At 39.4% G+C, this 25,441-nt stretch overlaps 1 protein-coding gene across 1 annotated transcript in view; it reads right to left on the bottom strand.

The window, feature by feature from the left end:
* STT3B (STT3 oligosaccharyltransferase complex catalytic subunit B) overlaps window positions 1-25,270 on the bottom strand; it is a 50,977-nt gene extending 25,707 nt beyond the window's left edge. Inside the window, exons 1-3 of the mRNA XM_014884058.2 lie at window positions 24,851-25,270; window positions 2,691-2,799; window positions 681-968 (exon numbers count right to left, since the gene is read on the bottom strand). Of these exons, the coding sequence (XP_014739544.2) occupies window positions 681-968; window positions 2,691-2,799; window positions 24,851-25,083 (630 nt within the window). The 5' untranslated portion in view covers window positions 25,084-25,270. The remainder of the gene's footprint in view (window positions 1-680; window positions 969-2,690; window positions 2,800-24,850) is intronic.
* Between the last annotated feature and the right edge of the window lie 171 nt (window positions 25,271-25,441).

The raw sequence follows: 25,441 nt of genomic DNA, 5'->3' as shown, positions 1-25,441 counted from the left end.
AATTAACAATATAGTTATGCTATTTTTGTTATTTCCAAAGTAGGTCCAACAGGCCAGAAAAACTCCAGCTTTCCTTAACTCATTCCTGCAAAACTACTTTACAGATGAAATTCTGCACAGATAAAGGAGAGGCATACATGCTGTTTTAGCAAGCAGGCAAATTAAAAGACCTAACACTGGTTTTTTTAAGCACACAAGTAACACTAATATCTGACTCTAGACAGCTTTGACTATTTAATTTGGATACTTAACTCAAAGCCCAGACCCTCTATACAGTCAAAAGTATTTCCAGAAGACAATTCAAAGCACTTCGTATTCAGAGTCTACTGCTTTCCTCCAGCTTTATAAGGAAGCTAACATTTGATGCACACAAGACTAACAGGTCCAAACTGAAAAACAAACAACCCTTCTGTTTGCTTTAAATTTATAGACTCATCATTGTTTTTATTACTACTACAGTGCTTCAGTGGAACCATGCTTTTACACAGCAAACTGAAGAGCATGATTATGGAGTGGTTCAGATCATGTGACTTCTCAGTACTTGCCTAATCAAGAGCCAAAGGGAAGAGGGATGAGAGGGAGGAAAATACGAATTCAATGGATTCTAAGAAAAATCAGTCATTTGGTTGGAGGAGGAACCAAAAAACCTTTCGAAAGCAAAAGACTCAGCAATTACTTACCCATAAATAGTATGTGAACTGCAGTGCAAAAATAGCTATGCCTTCATTGTCAAACGATCCTGCTACTGATCGGGATATGTAACCTGGAACTATGGCGATGAAACAGGCAGCTAAAAGCCCTGCTCCCTGGTTCCACAGTTCTCTGGTGAGCAGGAAAGTAGAAATAGCTGTAAGGCCGCTAAAAACTGGTGCTAGAAACACACACACATCTCTTATATGGACTGTCACATTAAGCATATTTAAAATCCAATGTATAAGGCCTGCTGTCACCATCAGTCCTGGGTATACCTATACGAAGATAAAAACCAAAACAAACCAGAACACTGGGTTATTAAAGACAACTACATGGTAGGGTTGTTTACACAGAACTTGCAATGAAACAATAATTTTTTAAGCTGATATAAGCAGTGAGTATTAGCATAAGCTAACAGAATTATTTTAGTACTACTTTAATCATGTTTTGACAACACCACTGAATAGCCTAGGCTCTTTAAATTTTATCCAAATGCTAACAATAACATATAATCTACTTCATAAATGAATGAGCAGCATACAGATAATATTCCATCTTGCTTGACATTTATCATACAATGAAAAGAATTTGTTATTAAGGTATGGAAGCAGAAACCAAAATCTGCAAGAGAATTTCAAGCCAGCTACCAGTTTTAAGGAAAAAAACACACAAGCCCCAAAAGCCTAAGATATCAAGAAGAAACGCAAAATTTCCCAGTCATATCCATTTTCCTTTAAAGTATACCATGCTATTCTTTCACTTCTTGGTATCAACAAAGAAAGAAAATGTGCTTCAACAAGATTTAATTTTTTAAAGTTGAAAAGTTGATGGTCAGTCAATTGAGTGCTGTATTTTCGCAAAATATCTGTAGACATCTTCAGATATGAAGGACTAAAACGAAGTCCTGTAAAATTGAATTAAGATGTGTTCCAGGAAAGGTAGCATGGACTTACACAAATCTATTGAACCCACCACGGACTACTGGAGAACTTTAGAATGTTCTTAATAGGAACTCTACCCTCCCACATTTATCAACATTAGAAAAATCAATACATCCTAGAAAAGGCAATATGTACTTCACCTGCCTTAGTTTCTTTCAAAAACCAAGAAGGGCATTGTACTAAATTAAATTAACAGATGACTGAATGCTCCCTTGCATGTATTTCAATTCCTTTTCCTAAGAGATTTTATTTTGTAAAAGACAGGTATGGAAAACATGCATTTACATGTTGCATAAAGAGTGTCCAGTATCTCTAATATACTAAAACAAACGGTGATCTAACTGCTACAAAAAACTTGTAAATTAAGTGGTATATACTATCATTAAAAAGCTTTCATGAACTTTTACACATTAAGAAACACACATGGTTGCATTACTTTGTGTTACTAAAGCTATTCCAATGAGTGATATTTGCATTCTGATTGGATAACATCGTTTTGTACACCTTTTGTCTTGTAAATTGCACTGATACCAATCTTAACTAGTCCTGATGCTTCGTACAGAGGCCACACTGATCTAATTTCACAAGGTCTTCTCCCAGTGAAATCTAAACTTTTTCCATACAGACATAAAGCCTACTCATCATTGCATAAAAACTTGGACCTTAAGAGATTTAGGTAACGATTTTAAAAAGTTTTTTAAAAAAATGTTTTTCCTGTTTTGATTTCATATACCGGAATTTCAGGATCATAATACCCTGATTTGTTACTATTAGAATTTCACATGTAAGGAAGTTCTGTATTTCTTTGTCACAATGTGCTAATGGAGAAAGACTAAGGCATATTGACTTACTTAGTTTCTGCAGTTAAAAATTAAAAACACCTCAGTATTCCCTCTATAGCAAGTTGACAATTAAAAGCATATTCTCTTAAGATTCTCCTTTATCGAAGTCAAATTTGTACTGAAAGTTCATAAAACTTCCTAAAAAGTGATCTTTAATTATTTTTTACTTATTAAATTGATTTTATTTTAATAAAGTTATTATTACAATACTTACAGTTCCACCTACTATTCTTCCTAGTGGATACCATGCTCTTTCGTCAAACCAATTTAAAAATTCGTAAAACCCATGAGATGCAAGATGATGTGTTGATCTATAGTTAAACCTAGAAAGAAATGGAAGGATAAGATAAAAACCAAGAACTTTAGCATCTAATCTACTATGTAAATACAATGGTCCTCTCTAAACCTGTGCAGCAAATTACTAAGTTCTCAGCTACTAACCACTATATTTCCTTTGCTGCTACAGCCAGTGCATGTACCACAGATGACAGTTTACAGTTTTTGGTGAGTTCGTTTTTGTGCATAAAGATTAAAAGGTTTTCTTTCACTCTGATACAACAGTCTGGTTATTTTTTTTACTCATTTCTAAAACTACTCATTTTCAAATATGGTCTATCACATGCAGTCAATGCAAGACTTCCATTCTGAGACAGGATAGCTACACGCTACATTTGCTGCTGCCCTACTACTTCATGTCAAATTGACAGGTGACTCATTCAATAACAGACAACAGAATCAGTCTGTTTGTTCACACTATCAAACTTCCTTCAATCAATAAGAATTTACACACTGTAGAACCTCTGTAAGTGAAGTTTCATCTTCAAAGTTTGCACATTCTCTGCGGCAGAGAATTTTCTGTATAACAAAAGATCTCTCATGCACACCACCTTCAGTTCAGCCTTCCACACTGCGTAAAAACCATTAAAAAACCACCAGCAGACTGCTATTAAGGAATTCATCTTCCATCTTCCTGGCACAAAATACATCAAACACCTGACAACAAAACTTTTAAACTTTTAAAATGTCCATTAGTTCTTGAAACTAGGTATAAGGCTGCAAAAAGCACTACAGTGCATGTTGTCCTAAACCAGAAACTCTTGCATGATCATTCTTTCAAAGGCCAAACTAAAAAAAAAGGCTACAGATATTGAGAATGTGAAGTTTTGTAGAGAACAGCCTGGGTGAACACAACTTCTAAAACAAGCAATATTCACAAAGCCAATCCTTCTAATAGATATGCTAATTGACTTTCAGTTAACCATGTGAAATTCATTAGTTAAAGAAGTATTAAAGATTTTATTCATTAGTTAAACGGAAATTCAGGTGAAATGGAATACCTACAACAGACAAAAGGTTAGATGGGCAAACTACCATGAAAACTTCCGAAGACTCTGCATGAATTCAAGCCTAGAAAAGCTTGTGTGTGTTTTTCTTTTTATCTATTTTATGGAAACATCCCCTCACATCAGATATATGCATCCCTTCTGACAAAAAATTTTAAACTAAATCAAATTTTTTTGCATATCTAGGATTCCCAAAATATCATAGGTTTACTTTGAACCAATTCATTTCCACAGAATAAAGCTAAGGTCATTTAAGACTGCAAACCCCATTAAGTTCCTAATTGTTTAATCAGTACAAGTAATATCTGAAATAAAGCCACATTGAGGTCATGAGCAGATTTCTTCATCTACACAGTGGAAGAACAAAAACCTGAAATTCAGGTTCAGATGTCAGCAAATTTGCATATTTCAAGTGTCTGAACTATCACAGTGTCAGTCAAATGATATTAAACATAAGTAAATAACAAAGAGTGAAGTACTTTCAGGAACAGTCTCTTACTATTAAATAAGCAGACATATAGGATACATTAACTGATAAAACTGTGGACTTTCAGAAGTCATTAGTCACGTTTACATAAGAAAATTCACACGAACATCAGTCATTCTGACCTAGAAATCTTTGATTCAAACAGCAATGTGACATTGGTTTCTAATAAGCCTACAACTATTCCCGTTTGACTAGATTTCTAAATATTAATTAATTCTCCAGTTCTGAACTGTCAACTCTAATGTGATTTCTGAAATGCTGTACCTGTAAAATTAGCCTCTTATCTTAGGATAGCAAGGTCTGTTGTTAATTTGTTTAGTGCCAAGTGCCTGCAGTATGGTATGTAACAAATTAGGAGTTTTGTGTTGCACAAGATACACAGAATCCATCCAGCTAGACTGGACTGAAAAGACTGAAAACCCAGCGAATATTGTTATCCTAGAACTTCAAAAAGATGTTTACTAACACGGATTACTTTCGAATTTTTAAGTCATGACTCAAACTCACAGAGGCTACAAAAGTATTACTAATATTTACTTTTACAGCATCAAAAGATTAGTTAAACAAATGAAATAGGCAAGAAGAATACATATTGACATTCTCCTCATGTTTCCAAATAGCAAAGCTTCGTAACTGACTTCAGAAGGATGCGAACAACTGTGTTGAGCTTTGGCAGCATCCCATTAAGTCTTTATTAAGAATGAATTACCACTCAAAATTGAAATGCAACATAACAGCATTTTACTTCTACCACTTCAGAGGTAAGAATTTAAGCTTCCCTCCTAATATGCTCTTAGACAGACAAATCTATCAGCTCTTCTTTAGTAAAAGTGATTCTTTTGGCACAAATGAAAGCATGCAGTGACAGCTGGGCATGTGTTTACAGCAGAAATTACTGGCAATACTATAGGTACATTACTTTTTCACTGTGAGAAGACCCGTGAGAACAAGACACAACCTTCTAGACACAAAACTTAAAACTAAAAATATTTAGAAGCTTAATTCAGCTTCTAAATTAAGAAGTCAAAGTAAAAAAATAAAAGTGACTTTGACTTTTTGACTTTAAAAAAAAAAAGTGCCCACTTCACTTCCCACTAGGTTACTTGCAAACAAAAATAAGTTAAAATGTCAATATAAACATAAGCACACATCAGGAAAAGGCTGCTGTGATGTTGCATATCAAAGCCAGTTTTGAGCATGGACAAACTGGCAGCAATGGGCAGTGCACCAGACAAAAGTATAGTCTGGCAATCATATGATCCAGTATTATACTTTGATACCACTTAGCCCTTCACAGCACTTTTCTCCATTAGGGACAAGCCTGAACCTTATGAAACTGTTTCCCTTTAAGCTAGAATGGAGAGCACTGCTAACAAACAGTGAGCATCACAAACCAGTCACACCTTCTTACTATCTTGGTACTTTTCAAACTGTGCTTGAAATGCAGCACAGTGGTATTGTATTTCTCCTGCAATGCTACCACAGTACCTGCAACAATCTATAGGTTTCACAGGGGTGTAAAACAGCCCTGGTAAATATTAAAAAAACTGCCACCTTTTCCTACACCTGCATCTGGGAGATTCAGGGGCTGCAGGTGAGGGAGGAATCAGAATGGAGGCAAGAACAGCCAGTGCTGGGTAGAGATTGCATGTCAAGTTTGGGGATCCCAGTTCTTCCACTTGCAGCAGCAATAAAAGGTGGTATTTAGGGTTTTTATCCAGCCCTCCTTCTGACCTACTCCATCTTATCCAAGGAGACACTGGAACTGAAGTACACTGCTGGTTGCACTGACTAAACAGTATGCAGCATGATGTGACAGAACCAGAGTGAAGGACAGGATCCCTTTTCTGCCACCTTCAACCCTCACATCCATCTGATCTTGAGGTATGGAAACAGATTACACATTTCCCAAGATTCCCTCCATCCTCCCTCACTCCCTTGAGGCAAGTCGATTTGAAACAGACCTGAGAAGAATAAAGAACAAAATTATGTGAAGCACATGTTAATTAAATACTTAGCTAGAAAAACGGAGTTAAATATTCAAGTTCTCAGTCCATGCTGTGAAGAAGATACAGACTTGCTAATATTCAGCTGAGGGCCTGGCACCAGGAAGCACTGACTTATTTCAGTTAACGCTCTAGGAGGAAAACTGATGCTCTGCTGTTCTTGCCTCTTTCTGTCAAGTCTGTAGTTTGAACTATTTCCTCCTCCAAGCTAAGCTTTAAAGGAATAAACAATCCTAAGTCTGCACGTTTCAGAATTCAAAGCCCCAACCACCAATCTAGGCTGGTACTGTAGTTTGAACCTTTGGGGGCATGCTCTAATGATCATCTAAGTACTCTGTGTATGGTACCATTAATTTTGTGGCACTGTTGGAGATACCTACATTACAGCTGGTTCAGTAGACAACTGGAGATAAGTTAATAAAAATACAGTTCTCATTTCATATATTTTAACATAGAACAGAGTATAAGCAGCAAGAGCAAAATAACTGAAACAGAGGCATAATCTTTTTTTTAGTAGCAACATTAACTTAGAAAGCTTAACTAGACAACTTGCAAAGCAAAGACTGTGAAGTTTTCGCTTATATATTATGCACTGTTAATACATAATCTTAACTATCTGTTCATGCTTAGGTTTGATTTTTATTCCTTGCTATGAACTGCCTTTTTGATGACACAAGGCAATACTGTAGGATGATTACTTAATGCTAGTCACAGCAATCACTTTCTATCCAGGAGCTACAGAATTCTCCAGCACTTCACGGCAACAATTACTGCTATATTTATAAAGAGACGTCTTTGACGTTCCTAGGTTTAGTATTTTCTTGACAAAGTACTATTTAAGGTGAGTATTAAAATAAAATTCAGCCTACTGAGAAAAAAGAACATATAGAAAAGAACAGCACACGTACAGCAGTGCAGTTACTTCATCCAGATCTTAAAAACGCTTAAGGCAAATTACACTGACAGCAATGGAATTCATTTGACCCCTCCATTCCAACAGAGTGCAAGATCAGTGTATTGCTTCTTGTGGGAATGGTGGCTGTCTAAACCCCAATCAATTTCATGCTATTATTGCCCCATCATCTAGACTTATCCAGCATTTTACAGCCATCTGAGAATATGTAATCTCCTTACAAGCAGAATGTGTTGAAAATTTTCTAAGCCTTCAATTATAAAGGCTTCTGTGCTTTAAAAGTCTTCAGCTGCAGATGCACAAAATTTTCACATCTGCAAACTCAGAAAAATGACAAGATACTAACTGTGAACATTACAAGCTATCTGAATAATTCTAGGAGTCAGTTTTTAATGCAAATGTAGATTACAGAATCAATTCGGCCATACAGAATCTAATTAGAGATGGCAAGTCTAGATTCTTGAAAAAGATAGTTGCGGGTTGACTCCATATCCAACATATTCTCTGCATCCAAAGGAAGAATATATTCAGCAACACTTTATGGAAAATCTAATGAGAAACTTCAGTAACTTCCATTGAAACAAAGAAACATATATACAGTATTCCAAATTAAATTTTAAAACACCTGCTTGCCCACAGACTATACTACAAGCACAGCATCCTGCAAGTCTCATTCTGAGCTCTGTATCTGCAAATGAGCAATTAACGCAATGAATTCTGCACAAAGTTTTTAAAATGGAAGTGTAGCACTCATCAATCACATAATGAATCCAAGGCACTAAGGAAGTCTTTCTCATCGGGAAGATTTTTAATTGTGTTACTTGATAATCTTGCTAAGTATGTATGGACATTTAGCCCATTCTCAAATAATCAAGATTAGAATTTTGGAGCAGCAATACCTACAGGCAAAAGTACTTATGACACGTAAAGAGCCTTTCCTAGTGCCCACATCCCAAAGCTAAGGTGTTAGACCTCACAGGAAGACTGGAGAAAACATACACCAAGCTCTAACTCTCTCATGTGTAAGAACCCATGAGATGGAGGCTGGTCTTCTGTTTACCTGAGCCAAAACTGACTCCGCAAAATGGACGAACAACTAGGCAATTTTATTTCAATAAAATCTCACATTCCTTTCTTTTTAACTTACATTCATGTCAGTGGAATGGTTTTATTAGGTCCTAAATTTAATACATACACTGTATGATTTGTCCCTAATTAGCACATTGATATATATTTTAAGTCCTTATGTGACCACAAATCTTTTTTTTTTTTTTAATTTCTCTGGATACACACCTACTATGGTTTTATGTGGAAGTTGTTATCACTTTGCACACTCAAGCTACTGTACCTCCCCAGACAACAACCATCCAGGGAGTCACAAGCACACGAACTCTAGCCCATATTTCACAAGGGACACGGAACAGGTTTGCACAGTTCTTGCTAATCTTGATTGAAAGATGATTATTAAGACAAGTCCACCAGAAAAAAAAAAAGCTTTGACTGATGCAGAGTTTAGTATCATCTTAATTCTGATGGTTTTAGGGCGTTAAATATGCAATTTTTGATTGTTTAGTCTTTGCATTTTTCTATCAAAATATCTGGATACGTAATTACTTTTATCATTCTGAGATAATATCAAATATTTGTGGTGGCTCCTGAGACTGTCCTACATTTAGAGAGGCTCTGATGATCTGTAGGGGTTTTGATGCAAGTAGGGCCATTTGAAAAGAGAAATACATGTCCTTCAAGTTGACTGCCAATCACAAGCCTTTGACAAAATAATTGACAGCAGTATGCCATTCTGAATTTTCTCAGGTGCAAAGTTGGTCATGGACCTGCTTCTAATTTCAGATTTCATAACTCTGGACAAACCCAGCCACTCAAAAATATGTGCCAAAAGCTCCCTTGATTAGTAAGAATGATGATGTAACAAAATGGCAGGAAGTTTGCAGAGATGTGGCCACCTAACTTCAAAAACGATGGAAATTTTGAGTCAAAGGAGGAAGAAATTTCTATTCCTGGAATCCAGCTGAGAAACCAAACTCCTTTTTGTAATATCTTTAGACTAATTCCTGAAGGTAAACCCAGAGAAAGCCAAGGCAGAAAAAAGGTAGATGACACAATCAGCAGGGCATCCATTTTCTGAGGCCCAACATTCAACTAAGCTCAATGGAAATTCTGAAGGATACCAGAATGTTTATAGAATAACCATTAATAATTGCCATTAAGAATATCAGAATGTCCTCAATGTGTTTAAGAAGGATTACAGTCTTTCTACTGCCACTACTTGGCATGGAATTTTCCCTGCCTCCAATAAGATGTTACGCTTCGCAAGTGCTAAAATCAGGAACTGCATGCTGCCAGTAGCTTAATGATATAAAATTCTACAAGGAGCATATAGTCACTCAGCTTCTTCAGAGAACCCAAGGCACCTCCAGTATTTTTGCTAAGAAACTGTGAGTTTTTGAGAGCACTCCATGATCACAATTTGTATTTTTCACACAGTATATCACCATCTGAAACCACGATATGCTTCCCATCACCATGTAGTGGGCGTATATCTGTCTACAACTTCAGACACTTCCCCTGATGCCTATTAGGTTTTTATTATTTTTTCTCTTGCTTTTGAACTATTCCATGTCTCAAGGCAAATTATTATGAAAAGCATTAGTTTTATCAATATTAAAAGGCATACTTTGCCAGTCAATTCTGCCATTCATAACACATAACAACATTTTAGACCTAAGAAGAAAGTGGTGACAACATTTTTCTTGGGACAGTCAAAATTCCCAAGAGGTTTAAAAGACAAGATGGAAACAGAATCATTTGAAATTTTTACAGGCAAAAACGGAATGCTTGTTTTCTGTTTTATGGACATACACTTTACCCCAGATACCACACTACAACTGACATCCAAATTGATGACAATGTTGATTCTATACCTTTTGACAGCATCAGCTTCTTGAGAAGGATCAATTCTCTCCTCAATACAGTATTAACTACCACAAACTCAAAAAACCCTATAGTGCTATGCTTGTTTCTTTTTGAATGTTCTTGGGCTACTCTGTGGCACAATAAGCCTTGTATGCTCAACTCTGACAGCTTTGCATGGAATTCAAGAATATATTCAAGACGGTGTTTTTCCAGATCAGATTTGTGCTGTACTTGTGTTAAACATGATGCAGACAGCATAACCAAGGTCTTCCAAGTTAAAGGCTGATACTTGAGGGTCTGCTTGGCAGGAAAGAATTAAAAGGCTATTAGCTGAACAATACATTTTAAGAGCAAAACATCCTTTTTGTGAAAAATCTGGTACTAAAAATCACTGAGATGAACATGACTGCTTCATAAGAAGTAAGAGGGAACAGAGGACAGCTAGCTTCCAAGCCACTTTTTTCACCGTCTCCTAGTATAGAAAAGCAATCTCTATCACCCAAATAACTACAGTGGACTCCCTATTAAACTGACCCCAAAAATACCTGCTATCTTGTAGCAAGATCTAATATGCTTGCAGAAGTGAATACTAGCTTTTGCAATAGTCTGAAATACATAGTACAACAAAGGAAATTTACTATTCATTGCAGATATCTTAATTATATTTTAACTGCTTGGAAGTATGTGGCACAGCCTTCATCTCTATTACATAATAAAGTCGGCTATATGCAATTGAGAAAGCACCAGCTACATCCACAATGCACTTGAACCAACTTCACTTCCTATGAAATTTAAAGTGAAATTTAAGACATCAGTCTGGATGCAAGATGGCCTGGCAGACTGCTCTACCCTGTAAAATACAAGACATGGTAAAAAGTAAACAGGACCCTTAGAAAGGCTCCATATCCCTCACACCACAGATGATATTTAAGCAGTGACAATCTTATTTCTGGCAGAACATTTAAACAGTTACAGCACCATAGAAGAGCTTTAGCAGAAATTATTTTGTACAACCCTTAACAGTCAAGAGTCTGTTACTTTAACTTCTTTGTAACACGACAAAGGATAAATCCAGCCAGAATCAGACATTAGATATCAAACTACTCTGTGCAAATTATGACAACATAATGTTCTTTAGCTCACAGGAATTAAAAGTATCTACAGTGTTGTGGCTGCACACCTAAAGCAGTTTAGCACGTGAAAATAAGGTAGCTTTTAATCCAAAAATCCTTACATATTTGTTCTTTAGTACTTTTCTTAATGTATCTGCTATTCTTCCTCCTACGTGTAGGTAGGTCTCCCTTGCCTGAATTCTCTGACTATACTTGCTTTCCATTGATCTCTCTGTAGGTAGACCATGTTCAGTCCAAGAATCTGGATCTCTCATACCGCACCTGTTGAACTCCATCCGTTGCCACATCAACTTACTGACTTTTTAATACAGTAACTCTTAGAAAATAAAAATTGTTTCAGAGCGGATAATACAAAGGGTCATCAGAGCAGAACAGACACAGTCTAACTTGAAGAATTTGTCCTGTGATTAACACCAGGTTTTAAAGACCTAATTTTATCTAACTTAAATATGTCTGCTCAAATTCTTCTTAACCCTTCATTAACCTGGCATAAATAGACACAAATATTTCATTCCTAAGGACTGTAGAACTGATCAGACAATTTTCACCTGTGGGTATGTATGTATATAGATAGAACTACCTGCAGAACAAACCAAACAATACACATAGGGTTTATAGGAACCTAGAGACAGATATAATTATGCCCCACAAGATAAAGCTGAAAAGAAAAACACACGAATAAAGCCCAAAGTGCAAAGGCGTAAGAGTAAAAAAAAAAAAAAAAGTATTTCCAGCTCTAGGATGCCTTGTACTAAATTACATATGCAAATTTAACTGTGGCAGTTATCCTTCAACTAACCTTGGCTTGCTAAAAGGAGTGCAGAAGCACTCCTAATCTGCTTCTGTCCACAAATGGGACAAATTAGCTCGAATCACAGCTAAAAAGCAAACCACTCTAAAGACACTGTTAGAGACAACAAAAAAGACACTGTAAAAGACAACAAAAAATGCTTCTATAAATACATCAACAACAAAGGGAGGGCAAAGGAGGACCTCCATGCTTTGCTGGATGTGGAAGGAAACAGTGACAAAGCACAAAGTACATAATGCTTCTTTGCCCCTATCTTTTACAGTATGACCAGCTGTTGTTCGAGTACCCAGTTCCCTGAGCTGGAAGACTGGGATGAGCAGCACAGTGAAGCTCCCCTACTCCAAGGGGAAATGGTCAGCAACCTACTGCACCACTCAAACACACACAAAACTGCATGGGGTCCACCCAAAGGTACTGAGGGAGCTGGCAGAAGCGCTCACCACGCCATTTTCAATAATTTCCCAGCAGTCCTGACTAACCAGAGAGGTCCCGGTAGACCGAAGCCAGCAAATGTGATGCACACCTACAAGAAGGATGTGAAGGAGGATCCAGGTAATTCCAGGCCTGTCAATCTCACCTTGGTGCCAGGGAAGTTGGTGGAGCAGATCATCTTGAGCACAATCACACAGCACACACAGAACAACCAGGGCATCAGGCCCAGTCAGGACGGTTTAAGAGGGGCAGGTACCTCTTGACCAACCTGATCTCCTATGACAAGGTCATACATTCAGTGGATAAGGGAAAGACTGTGGATGTTGTTTATCTACACTTTACTGCAGCTTTTGACAACATTTCTATAGCATTCTGGAGAAACTGGGCTGCTCATGGCTTGGACAGGTGCACTCTTTGCTGGGGAAACAACTGTCTGGACGGCCAAACCCAAAAAGTGGTGGTGAATGGAGTTGCACCAGTTGGCAGCTGATCACAAGTGGCGTTCCCCAGGGACCAATGCTAGGGTCAGGCCAGCTTAATTTCTTTATCAATTATCTGGATGAGGGATCAAGTGCATTCTCAGTCAGTCTGGAGATGTTGGGTAGGAATGCTGATCTGCTGCAGGGCAGGAAGGCTCTGCAGAGGGACCTGAACAGGCTGGAATGATGGGCCAAGGCCAGTTATAGGAGGTTCAACAAGGTGAAGTGCTGGGTCCTGCACTTGGATCACAACAACCCTGCTAAACACTGCAGGCTTGGGAAAAGAGTGGCTAGAAAGCTAAACGGTGGAAAAGCACCTGGTTCAACAGCAGCTAAACATGAGCCAGTGTGTGCCCAGATGGCCATGAAGACCCGTGGCATCCTGGCCTGTATCAGAAATAGTGTGGCCAGCAGGACCAGGGCAGTGATTGTCTCGCTGTGCTCAGCACTGGTGAGGCCACACCTCAAATCCTGTGTTCAGTTTTGGGACAAAAAAGAACACTGAGGTGCTGGAGCAAGTCCAGAGAAGGGCAGTGAAGCTGGTGAAGGGCCTGGAACACAATGAGGAGCAACTGAAAGAGTTGGTTTGTTCAGCCTGGAGAAAAAAAAAAAAAAAAAGGCTTATGGGGAACCTTATCACTCCCTGCAAACATCTGAAAAGAGGCTGTAGCCAGGTAGGGGTCAGCCTCTTCTCCCAGGTAACAAGTAAGATGACAAGAAGAAATGTCAAGTTGCAGCAGAAGAGATTTAGATAGGTATTTGGAAAAATTTCTTCATTGAAAGGGTTGTTAAACACTGGAACAGGCTACCCAGGAAGTGGCTGAATCACCAACCCTTGAAGTGTTTAAAAGTGGTTGGACATGCTAGTGTAGGGTTATCGGTTGGACTCATTGCTCTAAGAGGTCTTTTTCAACCTAAATGATTCTATAACCTCAACCACTTTAACTGATTTTATTCTGAAGCAGATTAAAAGTATCCCCATGCTTTATTAATACAGTCCAACAGAAGGGATGATGGCCCCTAGCTAAGGGCAAAAAGAGCTGTTTGCAAAGCGACTGTATATTCTCACACTGGAGCAAATTAATGTGGGAATAGGATGTCACCAATAAACTAAACAAAGATCAGAAAAGTAGGTGAAAACTGAACGTGGCCTTCATCCTTCCTCATAATACATCGAGTAGAGTTTCTCTTTCTAACCGCATTTTGCATTCAGATACTTTCAGTGTCTGATTTAGTCTCAAATAAGTATGGCGAGCAGAATTTAAAGTGAGTTATCTATTGTACATCTTTCATAATGTTTCAAGTCAGTCTAAGTTAAAAAGAAAACCTAAGTTTTCCTTTAATTTAATGTAACCTGTTAAGAATTGTACTTAATGGTTACCAATGTTTCTTCAAACTCTGGATGTGTACAGGAAACACAAGGGTAGTAACAAAATGTTATTTGCTTTTTAGGTATTCTCACAGAAAAGCTAAAGATTAAGTGTACTGTGATGACAGCAGTTCTCAGCATTTAAGACAGTATTTATAATTAATATTAAATTCCAGTCACGTACAATGTGAAATTGAAGTTACATGTTTATTTTCTCATTACGTGATAGAACTTCTAGCATTGCTCAGTCTTACTCTACTGTAGATATTGAGCTATTTCACTGTGCTCCTCTGTAATTTTAGTAAAATCCCATGAATGCTTGGAAATGACCTTAAAATGTGAAGGTGGGGGAACTGTTATGATGAGCTAGGCTTGTTATTACACACATATGCTTTGAAGCTGTCACAAATGTTATTACAAAAATATTCAGAGATTACACCCACCACTGCCTCCTCTATACTCCTCCCAGGAACATGCCCTTTTCAAAAGCAAACCACCTCTTTGACCAGCCAGCTACACTGGTATACACAGTTTGGTAGCTCTGTCTTAGAACAGTAAAAGGATGAGTTTCATTTCTAAAGCCATTTTATTAAATCAAAGCGCATCCTTTCGCTGCTGCCCCACTGGCATAAAATGAACGTGTGGTTGCCCATGAAAATGGGGAAAGAAGGATGCTAAAGCAAGAAGTTCAGTTTCAGTTTAGGTGGGGTTGAAAAGTCATGTACTGCAGAGGTTTGTAAGAGTTGTTGGGAATGATCTGGTGTAAGCTCTCAAGGGACAGTTCTTAGGTCACATAATCCTAAATCTTCTCTCTCCTTGCTCTCCAAAAATGAATTAAGATGGTCTGTTTCAGGACCTTTCATGCTTCAATCCCCACCAGATCATATGCCCTCTCAACTCTCTCTCCACAAATGCGCTCTTCTGTGGCTTTTTCTTCTTGAAGGTAGCCCTGAAAGAAGACAGCAGATGGCACCGTGTGGAACATGCTTGCACAAAGCAAAACCATGATGTGCATAGCTAAGAATGTTTTGTTGAAACCAGAGTGCAATGGAAGCATAAAGAAAAAAGAACCCTGAAGCTGACTTACAAAAGCAAAAGCCAGAAAATAAAACTCAGTGATGGAACAATTACAAGCATGATATATTTCACACAAAACATACCATCCAAGCTTGTGCCTAGCAAAAACTGGGCTTTACCGTGGGAGGGTGGGGCTAATGTTGGTGAAATAAAGGTGGAATACAAAATTAAATCACTACAAATTCCTCGGCTCCCATTTATCCATAGGAGAATAATTACAGTTGTCATTACTAGCTGACCTGAGACATCACAAATTAAGATACTGTTGCTAATGTTTAAGGTAGTCTCTCCAGTGTCAAGATCCATTTTCTATTTGGCAAATGAAAGATTAAAACTGTTACAGAGTAAAATTAATCGTGAGACACATGCAATAGCTTTTTCAAATGTTACTTCAGACATCTGACAATAGATGAATCATTCTAGTCACCTGAGTAAGACAGAACAGTCAAAACACGGTACCATCACACAGCTTCTTGGAAACCTCAAACACTGCCTTGGCTTTCATGACTTTCATTCTACAATAGTGAGTCGAAGAGACATCCATTTACTGCCATTGTTACCACCAATACAATACCAAAGCTCCAATTTAGTTTTGCTGACTTTCTAATTCAGAAAAATTGCAACTTTAAGGCACTTTATCTATTGCCAGAGAAGGAATTAAAGATGTTTTAAAGACCTTTAATATCCAGCCATGAAGATGAAATCACCTTTTTCAAGATAAAGGTTTCAAAAATATTTATGAAATTCTAAGTTATTTAACTGAACTTCCAAATGCTGTTTGGGCTAAGTTTAGAATAAGGAGTTAGCACATTCAAGGTATGCAACAGACTATATATATATATATATATATGTATATGTATATATATATATGTAAAAACATAGAAACAGAAAAGTACTCAGGACAGGAAAGCTTGTTTTGTTATGTTTTGCTTCTGCATTCCTCTATTTTCAAATCCTCTGGCTACAGCACACATATTCTATTAAATGTGTTCCTCTCTATCAGCTGCATCTTCAAAGAGGTACTTTTCATGCTTAGACTTTCTTAACGTATCAATCTATAGTGAAGATAGGAATAAAAATATATAAAATCACACTACTTGGATTTAAAGAAGCTGGCTATCATTTATAGCGTAATTGCAAGAAAAGAATACGAGACTGAAAAAAAATAAAGCCAAGAACTCAAAAGATGTAGGCTGCCCAGTCACATGTTCTAGAACAGTTTAAAATTACATAATTACATGTTATTTCTCCCTTCTGCAAAACCCATATTAAATCAACAGGATATAGAGTGCCTATCCATACAGGGAGGCACTATTTTAAATAAATGTAAATAATACACCAGAAAACAGTCTAGAGGAGAACAGCTATCCCACTAAGAACACAACCAAAAATCAATAATCAAGCCAAACTCACATCCTCCATTGCAATGCAGTTTTCCAAGGAATTTGTTTGCTTAAGTGAGGGAAGTTCTGAAAAGGTGTTTTGCAATTCCTCACGGATTATCAGCTGAAGAGAACTTGAACATGCTCTTTTACCTAACAAACTAACATAACCCACATAAATTGACTGTCACAGAAAATTGTATGATAAGCATTGTAACACCCGGAAGAAATTATCATTTACAGTTACTTAAGTTAAATGGGCTCTGAAAAAGTAACATTTGATACTGGACTTGGGTCCCCCATAGCAGATAGACATTTTAAAAACTGTTTCCTGCTCTTGAAGCACTCATGTATAAATAAGTTGTTCCTTGTTTAAAACAGACCATTTCTTTTTCTAAAGCACAGGAATATTGCCTCACATAATAGCAAAAACTTTTCAAGTATAGCAAGTGTTTAATTCTCTAAAATGCCAAAGGAGCTTTTACCCTGGGAAAGCAGCAGTAAGTTGAGAAATACAGAAGCTGATCTATTTTGTTTGTATCTATATCCTTAAATTCATTCCCCAGGCTGCTTCAACTTACATAAGGTGCGGTGTGGCATTAGGGTCAATTTCATGGTACCTCTCCAGCCCAGGCCTAGCAGCTACCCACATTAAAAACACCTCAGTTTGATTCCCAGGAACAGCTCAAATCAAGACCACAAACTGCTCAGCCATGGGGCTGGAAACAGTCTATGTGCTGGACATACCATAAAAAGGTTACAGCAATACATGTCCTAAGCTCACTTTGCTCTCCAAGCAAGTAGTAAGACTGATGGCTCCAAGAAGTTTTGCTAAAGGCGTTAATAATAATAAAAACATTGTCACACATCCTGCTACTAGGTGCAGGCTCCACAGGCCCCAAAACTAGCAGCTTTAATGGCTTTCCTATGTCAAAAGAAGCCCTCAGGAGCAGCCCTTAATGTCAGTACAAATGTACCTCAAAGGGCTTGCAAGAATGGAATTTTCAAAAATTCAGGAGGAAACTTTACAACACATGCACAGTTAGACATTAAATGGAAAATAAGCTGACTAAATTAGAGGAGATTCTTGTGGAACAGCAAAGACATTTACCTAAACTTAGTGTACCCTAAATCCATTTAAAACCTATTAGTTCCTACAGGATTTTGAATTTCCTTGCTAACTCTACCAGCCAAAGTTTTTATTCTCCCCTTCCCCCACCAGTTCAACATGAGACTGATTCAAAAACGTGAGTGTTAGGATTACAGGCTGCCAAAACTAGAGACTATTAGAGAGAGTTATGATAGGAAGCAAAAGCTAACCTTTATAAACCACTCTAACCCTACGTAATCAAATCAAATTTCTTTTTTAAAAACCAAACATATTAAGCTGTTCAAATAATAGGATATCTGCCAAAAAAAAGTCCATTCAAAGATTATAATCCTAGCATTTGCTCTAGTTAGTCAAGTGTTTGTGTTTGCTGAAGACCATTAAAAAAAAATCATGGCATTAAAAGCTAAACTTGATGGTTCAGTTGACCTGGCCTACATAAAACATTTGGATACGTTTTCCTTTTCATGTTTCATTCTGCTACTCATAAATCAATAAAAGGGTCAACACTTTGCAAGCATTCTATCTCACCTCACGTGTTTTCCAAAAGAAGTCTATAGGGAGTCTCTGTACTCAATCATACTCTGCATGTGTTTTATGAACCTGCCCCTCCTACCTATCATGCATTACCCCATTACTGCACCCACATGACATCTGATGAGGTGTTTACCCCAATTACAAGTAGTGCAAGTGAGGAAAGAAGCACTATGTGCTAAGTAAAGATGGTAGAAGACAATAGTAATCAGAGCAGGGATTTGATTCTTGCATGACTGCTATTTTATGAGGCCACACAGTGAACTGCTTTTCAGCTGCATCACTCCAGCTGAACAAATCTAGCCTGAGGTCTGCCCACTCACAAAGCAGTTTCTGCTATGCCTTCAACTCTGTCCAACGTTCTTTTTCCAAATTATCCTTCTTCCATTACATTTCTAATATTTACCTATTTTTGCAATTTCACAAGCAGTAGAGAAGTCCAGACGCAGTCAAGTGCACATCATCTTGACTGTTACCACCATATCAACCTTACAGGAAAATTTACTTGGCTTCAAAACAGCTCCCTCCAAGTAGATCAACAATACCTTACAACTGAGAAACCCCAAAAGCCAGGCTAACCTGTGCTAACAGAGTTTCTCAACCCATGTCATACTGCAATAGAAGTGGTCATAAAAGATGCCTGATTTGGGTCCTCCTCATTAAAGGGTAGGTGGTGGTGCAGTGGTGAAGCCTGGAAGATTATTCTCACATAAAAATCTCTAATCTTCTTTTCATGAGCACACAGGCCCCACTGAATCAGATCTGGACCCAATGCTACAGTATTTTTCCTACTACAATGAAACGACAGAAACAAGTTTGAGTTACTTGAAATTCTGTTAAAATTATTCATATTACTGGAGTATAAAAACAATTCAAATGTTAACAGTAAATATAATCTTAAAAAATATATTTCAATAAAATAGAAATAGAGTACTTCTCACTTCACAGAATCAAAACAATTTTGAATGAAGAGCATGTAAGTTTTTAACATGAATCTCATGAAATTTGCAACATCTCAAAATTAATTCAAAGTGATTATATTCAAACTGAATTGGAATTAAATTCTTTCCTGAGGTCTGGAAGTTGTCTAAGATTATAAACAAAAGGAATTGTTTTGGGAAAAAACTCTGAAGTCTGTGAGAAACGTTTACTAAACAGATCCACATTTATGTACTTCACTTGAACAGGACTGTGGGATGGGTTGAAAGGCTCCAGAAAGACAGATACCGTTTGGAGACCAAAGTGGCTGTTAACTCTCAAGAACACATTTAGTACACAATCTGCTGTCTATTTTCCCAGCAAGAGGCACTAGCAAGGAAGCAGTGGCCAGATCAATCACCTAGGTGGGCATTGGTAATTGATATTATTGACACTATCTTCCTTATACAATTTTTTTCCCCTCTCCTTATGAACACCAACTTAACATGCTCTTATTCACCTCTTCTTTCATCACCTGTTGCTCCAGTGTCATAACATGCTCTGGTTTTATTTCTATACACCTCCCCTCTATCACTCAATCCCAATTTATCCTCTAACATCAGTCACTATTTACATGCCCTGCTGATGTTCATATTCTTCCTCAAATATAATGTAAATATATATATTATATAAATAAATATAAAAACTGGTGGCAAACCAGCTCAGGCAACTAAAATGTTATAGTATTTTAACAATTTACCTCACTGAATTTACTATGACTGCTTTATAGCAAGCAAGAAGAAAAAAACAGGACTGCAAGTGGACGACAGAGAACTACTCCAGAAGTCAACTATCAGACCAGGCAACTACAACACAAACCCACAAGCACCACTGATCAATCAATTCCATACACCACTTTTTATGTTCATTTCAGTCACACTTTGAATTTTAAGGAAGGTTTCATGTCATATTTATAGATGCTAAATTTTGTTTTCATTAATGAAACAAGTTTACAACAGCTCAAGAATCCATCTGGCAAACATGATTCGAACATAGCAAAACCTGTATATTTGACAGTGCCTGAGATAAAATTCTCAACTTCCTTTAACCTGCCTGTCTCTGAAACTCCAGCAACGACACTGACTATAGGTTTATTTTTACCAGTTCATCCTCAGTCACTACACTCCACTAATGCCAGATTGTGGTATCCGTGCTAAGAAAGTGGATTGCTTTTCTATCTATAAGCCATATATGCTACCAGGACAATTACGTTCCCTCAGAGTGAGGTACAGTAAACAATGGTCATTCCTAAATGCAGGTAAAAAGACAGTGGTTTGAGCAATCAGTGCTGCTGGTTTGGAAGAACCAAAAATGTAGAGGAGATTGTGGTAGTGCTCTCCAGCACCAAGAGCTGGCAGGGATGTAGAAGACAACATTCCTGGCAGGAGAAGGTAGGCAAATGGAACTGACAAAGCCTTGGTGCACCATGCTGCACGTGCAAACTGGTATGGAGAGGGTCTCATGTTTACACATATGAGCTTTGGTATTCCAGCCTAAGAAAGCTTTCACTAAGGTAACTAGCATTAATATCTTTTAGCAAGATGTTAAAATTCTCAGGGGAAAGAGAAATTTGATCTCATGTCATGGGATATGATTAATGATTCAGCTACACTTCTCACACGTGTGACTTAATGGTAAGGACTGTACAAACAGAATGAATGCACTATTTTGACAGTACACCCTCAAGACTACTGATCTACCAAAAGTTGTTATCATTTCACTTGGCAGCAGTACCAGAATGCAACAGTCTTGCTAAATACATATATATACGTACACACCTTTTATATATATCTATCTTATATGTATACATACAGATTATTTTTTATGCATCTATACACACACATATGTGCAAGCAGTCAAAAGAAAGAGCATATGGACATGCTGGAGCTTTACTTTAGAAAGTGCACAGAAAGTAGCTCCTGCTCAAGGGCTCCATGATTTTGGTTGCCTTGGTTCTGCAGCCAGGTTGGCATTTAAGGCAACATCTGGCATAAAAATGCTCTCACTTGACAACTGAGTTAAATCTGCTGTTGTATTTTCATGTGCAGCTTTCACTCTGCACTTGTGTGTACACAGCACCAAAATTAAGCTCTTGGTCAACCCAGCTGCCAAACCAGCCAACAGATGAACCAAATTTCAGACATGGAATCTGTCCATTCCAATGTACCACCACTATCCATGTTTCAAGTTCTTGGCCTTAGAATGAAGTCCTGGAATTGAATGCTGGAGACCTGTCAATGGCACATCTTAATGTCAGTGCTGCTTGACTTTGTGTATCAGTTCACCTGACCTAGAAACTGCCAAGAAGCACACACGTTTTTCAAAGTCTCTGGACCAGCTCAAGTATGGAAAGTAAACACATGAGAAATAAATCAAAAAGTGAAAATACTGAACAAAATAGGTAGTCAGTGTGAAAAACACCCCAGTAAACCTAGCCATAATGTACAGGTCACAAGTTCTTAAGTGGCAGCGTGGTGACCTCAAAACACCAGTTTGGTTTTACCTTGCACAGGCATTGTATTTCAAAACCAAACACCGTCCTCTCTCTACTGCCTTGGCCTATCGTACTACATTTGGGTCACTTCTGCAAGAAATGCCAACACAAGTGAGTCTCAGTGGCTGATTTTACAAAAGCAGCAAATCTCCCTTCTATCCCAAATCAAAACCTAATTTTACTGTCAGAAAGGCAGCGCGAAAGGGATGTTAGGGGAAAAAAAAAGAAAGAAGGTGGTATTTGATTCAATTAATATGTAGAAAACCCAAGGCAATTCTGCCTTTCTTCCCACCCTTGATGGTTTTGTATGTCCATACCAGGAAACTGGATTCCTAAGTAAATGGAAAAGCTTTCTACACCTTAGAGGCAGCAATATTTTTCCATTCAAAAGAATAAACGATTTGCCTAATGCTCCTCATTTTATCAGACATACCTGCGTTTCCTCTCTGGAGCATAAAACAAATACTAGAGAAGAGGTGACTGACTTAACAACACACTGCAAGATATCCTATGCAAAGCCAAAAGAATTGAGAAAAATATAAAACTGTTCCATAGCAAAGTCTACAGCCACTGTCCCCAAAAAAATAAAAAAAATCCAGTTTACCTGGAGAAGCTGCTAAAGAAGTAGTTAAAAAAAAATAGAAACAGAGCACTGCTACTAGTCTTTTCATAAGCTCCTTTCCCATATTACATTCAGACTTGTAAGACCCTTGCAACTATTTGCAACCATTCCTACCTAGCTACTCCACACTGTTTAATAGAGCAACATAATTTTTTACTTTCCAACAATTTTGCTGCTGCAATAGAGAAAGCCCTTTGTTTTCACTCAGTTTCTACCATTTTAGGTTCTCTTTCCTACTAATTAACTTAAGTGCATTTGCTTCTACCATTTCTGGCATGCAGCAACACGACACTGGCATGATTCTTGACATTTCAACTGCTTCTCACAGACCTGCATTAAAATCAATGAGTTTTGTCAACTTCATCTATTCCCTAATTAACAAGGGTACATCCAGCAGCTCAGGCAGCAATGCCTTCTGTTTGTGTACTCAGGAAGATGACTTTGCATCAATTTACACATTGCTTTTAACAGGAGTTTATCTTTACAGCTAGATCATTACTATGAACTTAACTCCCATAGCACCATTTTAGTGTCCTTCAGGGCTTAGTAACAAGTTATGCAACTCAGCACTGTAAAATTTCCGTTTATCCAACAAGGATGAATATTGATGATAAAAATCAGACAAAATTTGCACAAAAATGTAAGTTGCATGCTTAAAAGTTTCCTCCATAATAGAAAGGAAAGCCTTTATGCTTAAATTTAGATTAAAAGAAAACTACTCCACAGGATACAACCTCAGGTCCATAGTCTCATTGTAGATGTGTTTAAACTATACTCCCCCTCATTCTTAACTTTATTAACTGGAAGTTTACACTTCTTCCATTCATTTGTGTTTGCAGAAAAACACTTAAATCATGGACAATTACTCGACATTTTGAAGATATTTTGAGATACTTGGCTTTCACATCACAAAGGTTTATTACTTCACACAGCATTTAAAAACAAAGCAATTCCTTGTTCTCTATCTACTATCCTGAGCCATGATTTGTGAATGGATTACATTTGGGGGTGGAGGGGAGAGAAACGAGGGGGGAAAAGCCAACTAGAAAAGAGGAAGTTGTGCTTTTGAAAGTATCAAAGTGGAGCGCATGCTTTTGCAGAGAATGCCATTCCAGCAACAATTTTAGATTAAATTTAACACAGACTACCTAGCGTGCAATTCAAAACGAAGCATCTCCTTCCTTTGTGCAATTAACAGTGAGACCCAAGACATAAAATTTTAAATTAAAATCTGACAATTCACTATTCTAAAGTCATCTGCCACTTACCCTACTTAGAGTTCTAAAAACCCCACGGATTCCCAGGATGAAGTAAACAATAATATAAAAATTCATTGTCACATTTTTGCATTACAACAACCCTGCCCCACAAGTCTTGTCATCTTTCACTTTGCCTTGCTGCAAGGAACGAGTGCAGCGTTTCTTGATCTCATGCATAAAATGGTTTCGGTCCCCTCCAAGAAGGGAAAAAGAACAGACGGCTTCTACAGGAGGGAAAGCAACCTTTGGAAAAATCAAGATGTGTGGGAAACAGCAAAAGTCCTTGGGCTCAGAAACGCAGCTTCGAAACACCTGGCAGTAAATCAATGTCACCCATTTCGCTGTAATCCCTCAAGTCACTTTTATGAAGATTACTTCCTGCAGTGCATTCCTCACTCTGCTCCCTCCCCGGTCGACAAGGACTCTAGCAAAGACCACTTCGGGAAGCCGTACGGCACACATGGGACCGGCACCGCGACAACGGGACCCGGACCGGGGCGCGGGTCACGCCTGGCACAACTGTTTCGCTACCAGCCCCTGACTCCTGCCCGATTCCCTACGAGCGCCACAACTTTCTTTCTCCGCGTCCCTCGGAGAGTCCTGCCGCAACTCCAAGGGATACGAGGGAACTGCCGCCGCCCCGTTCCCGAGGTCTCCGCCGCAGGGGACACCCCAGCGCCCGGCACCGCCGCTCGCTCCCGGCGCTCCCCTTCTCCCGCGCCGCGGTGGCGACCCCTCACGCTCCCTCCGACCTGCAACAGCGTGTCCCGTCCGCACCGCCTCCATCTCTCTCTCCTTGCCTCCCTCCCCGGCTCCCGGGGCGGCCGCAGCTGCCGGCTCACTCCGGGGAACAGGCAGGGGCGCAACTTCGTGGCGGAGCGGGGGGCGGGCTGCGGGGCCCTCCCGCCGTCTCCGCGGCCACGGTGGACAGAACCCGCGGGTCTCCCCCGCCGCGGCTCATGGCGCGGTGCTTTCCCGCCTCCCCGTCCCGCCCGGCGGCGGCGGCGACTGACCAGGGGTCGAACTCGTGGATGATGCTCTCGAAGCGGATGACGGCGAAGAGCCGGGAGCTGAATCCAGCCAGCCAGGCCAGGAAGAGGATGGTGAAGGAGAGCAGGGATTGCCAGCCCGCCGGCTGCGATAGGCCCCCCGACAGGCCGCCGCCCGCCCCGGCGCGGCTGTGGAGCGGCGCCGCGGAGTTGGCGGCGGGTCTGTGCTTGTGGTCGGGGGCCGAGTGCTCCGCCATGTTGTACCCGGGGCTCCCTCGCAGCCTCTCCCTCCGCCCGGCGCGTGCGGGGAGGAGGAGGCGGAGGAGGGGAGGAGAGGAGGGAGGAAGGGCAGGGGGCGGGGGGCTCGGCAAGGGGCGGGGCGGAGCCCGCCCGTTCTTGCTCGGCGCTCCTCGCTGACTCCCCGCCGCCTCCTGGCGCACCCGGGCTCTGCCGCTGCCGCCTCCTCCCGCCGCCGCCGTCACCGTCCCCCGGGCCGGGGGAGGACACGGCGCGGCGCGCGCGAGCCCGGGGGGCGGGGCCATCGACAGGAACGGGGTGGGGGCAAGGAGCCGGGGGGGCGGGGCTCGAGACGGCCCGGGGCGCGCGCGCGGCTCC

This window comes from Sturnus vulgaris, chromosome 1 (assembly GCF_052056855.1).
Source record: "Sturnus vulgaris isolate bStuVul1 chromosome 1, bStuVul1.hap1, whole genome shotgun sequence".
NCBI classification, from domain to species: Eukaryota; Metazoa; Chordata; class Aves; order Passeriformes; family Sturnidae; genus Sturnus; species Sturnus vulgaris.
The sequence above is the reverse complement of the archived record's forward strand: the minus strand, read 5'-3'. Positions and strand labels throughout refer to the sequence as shown.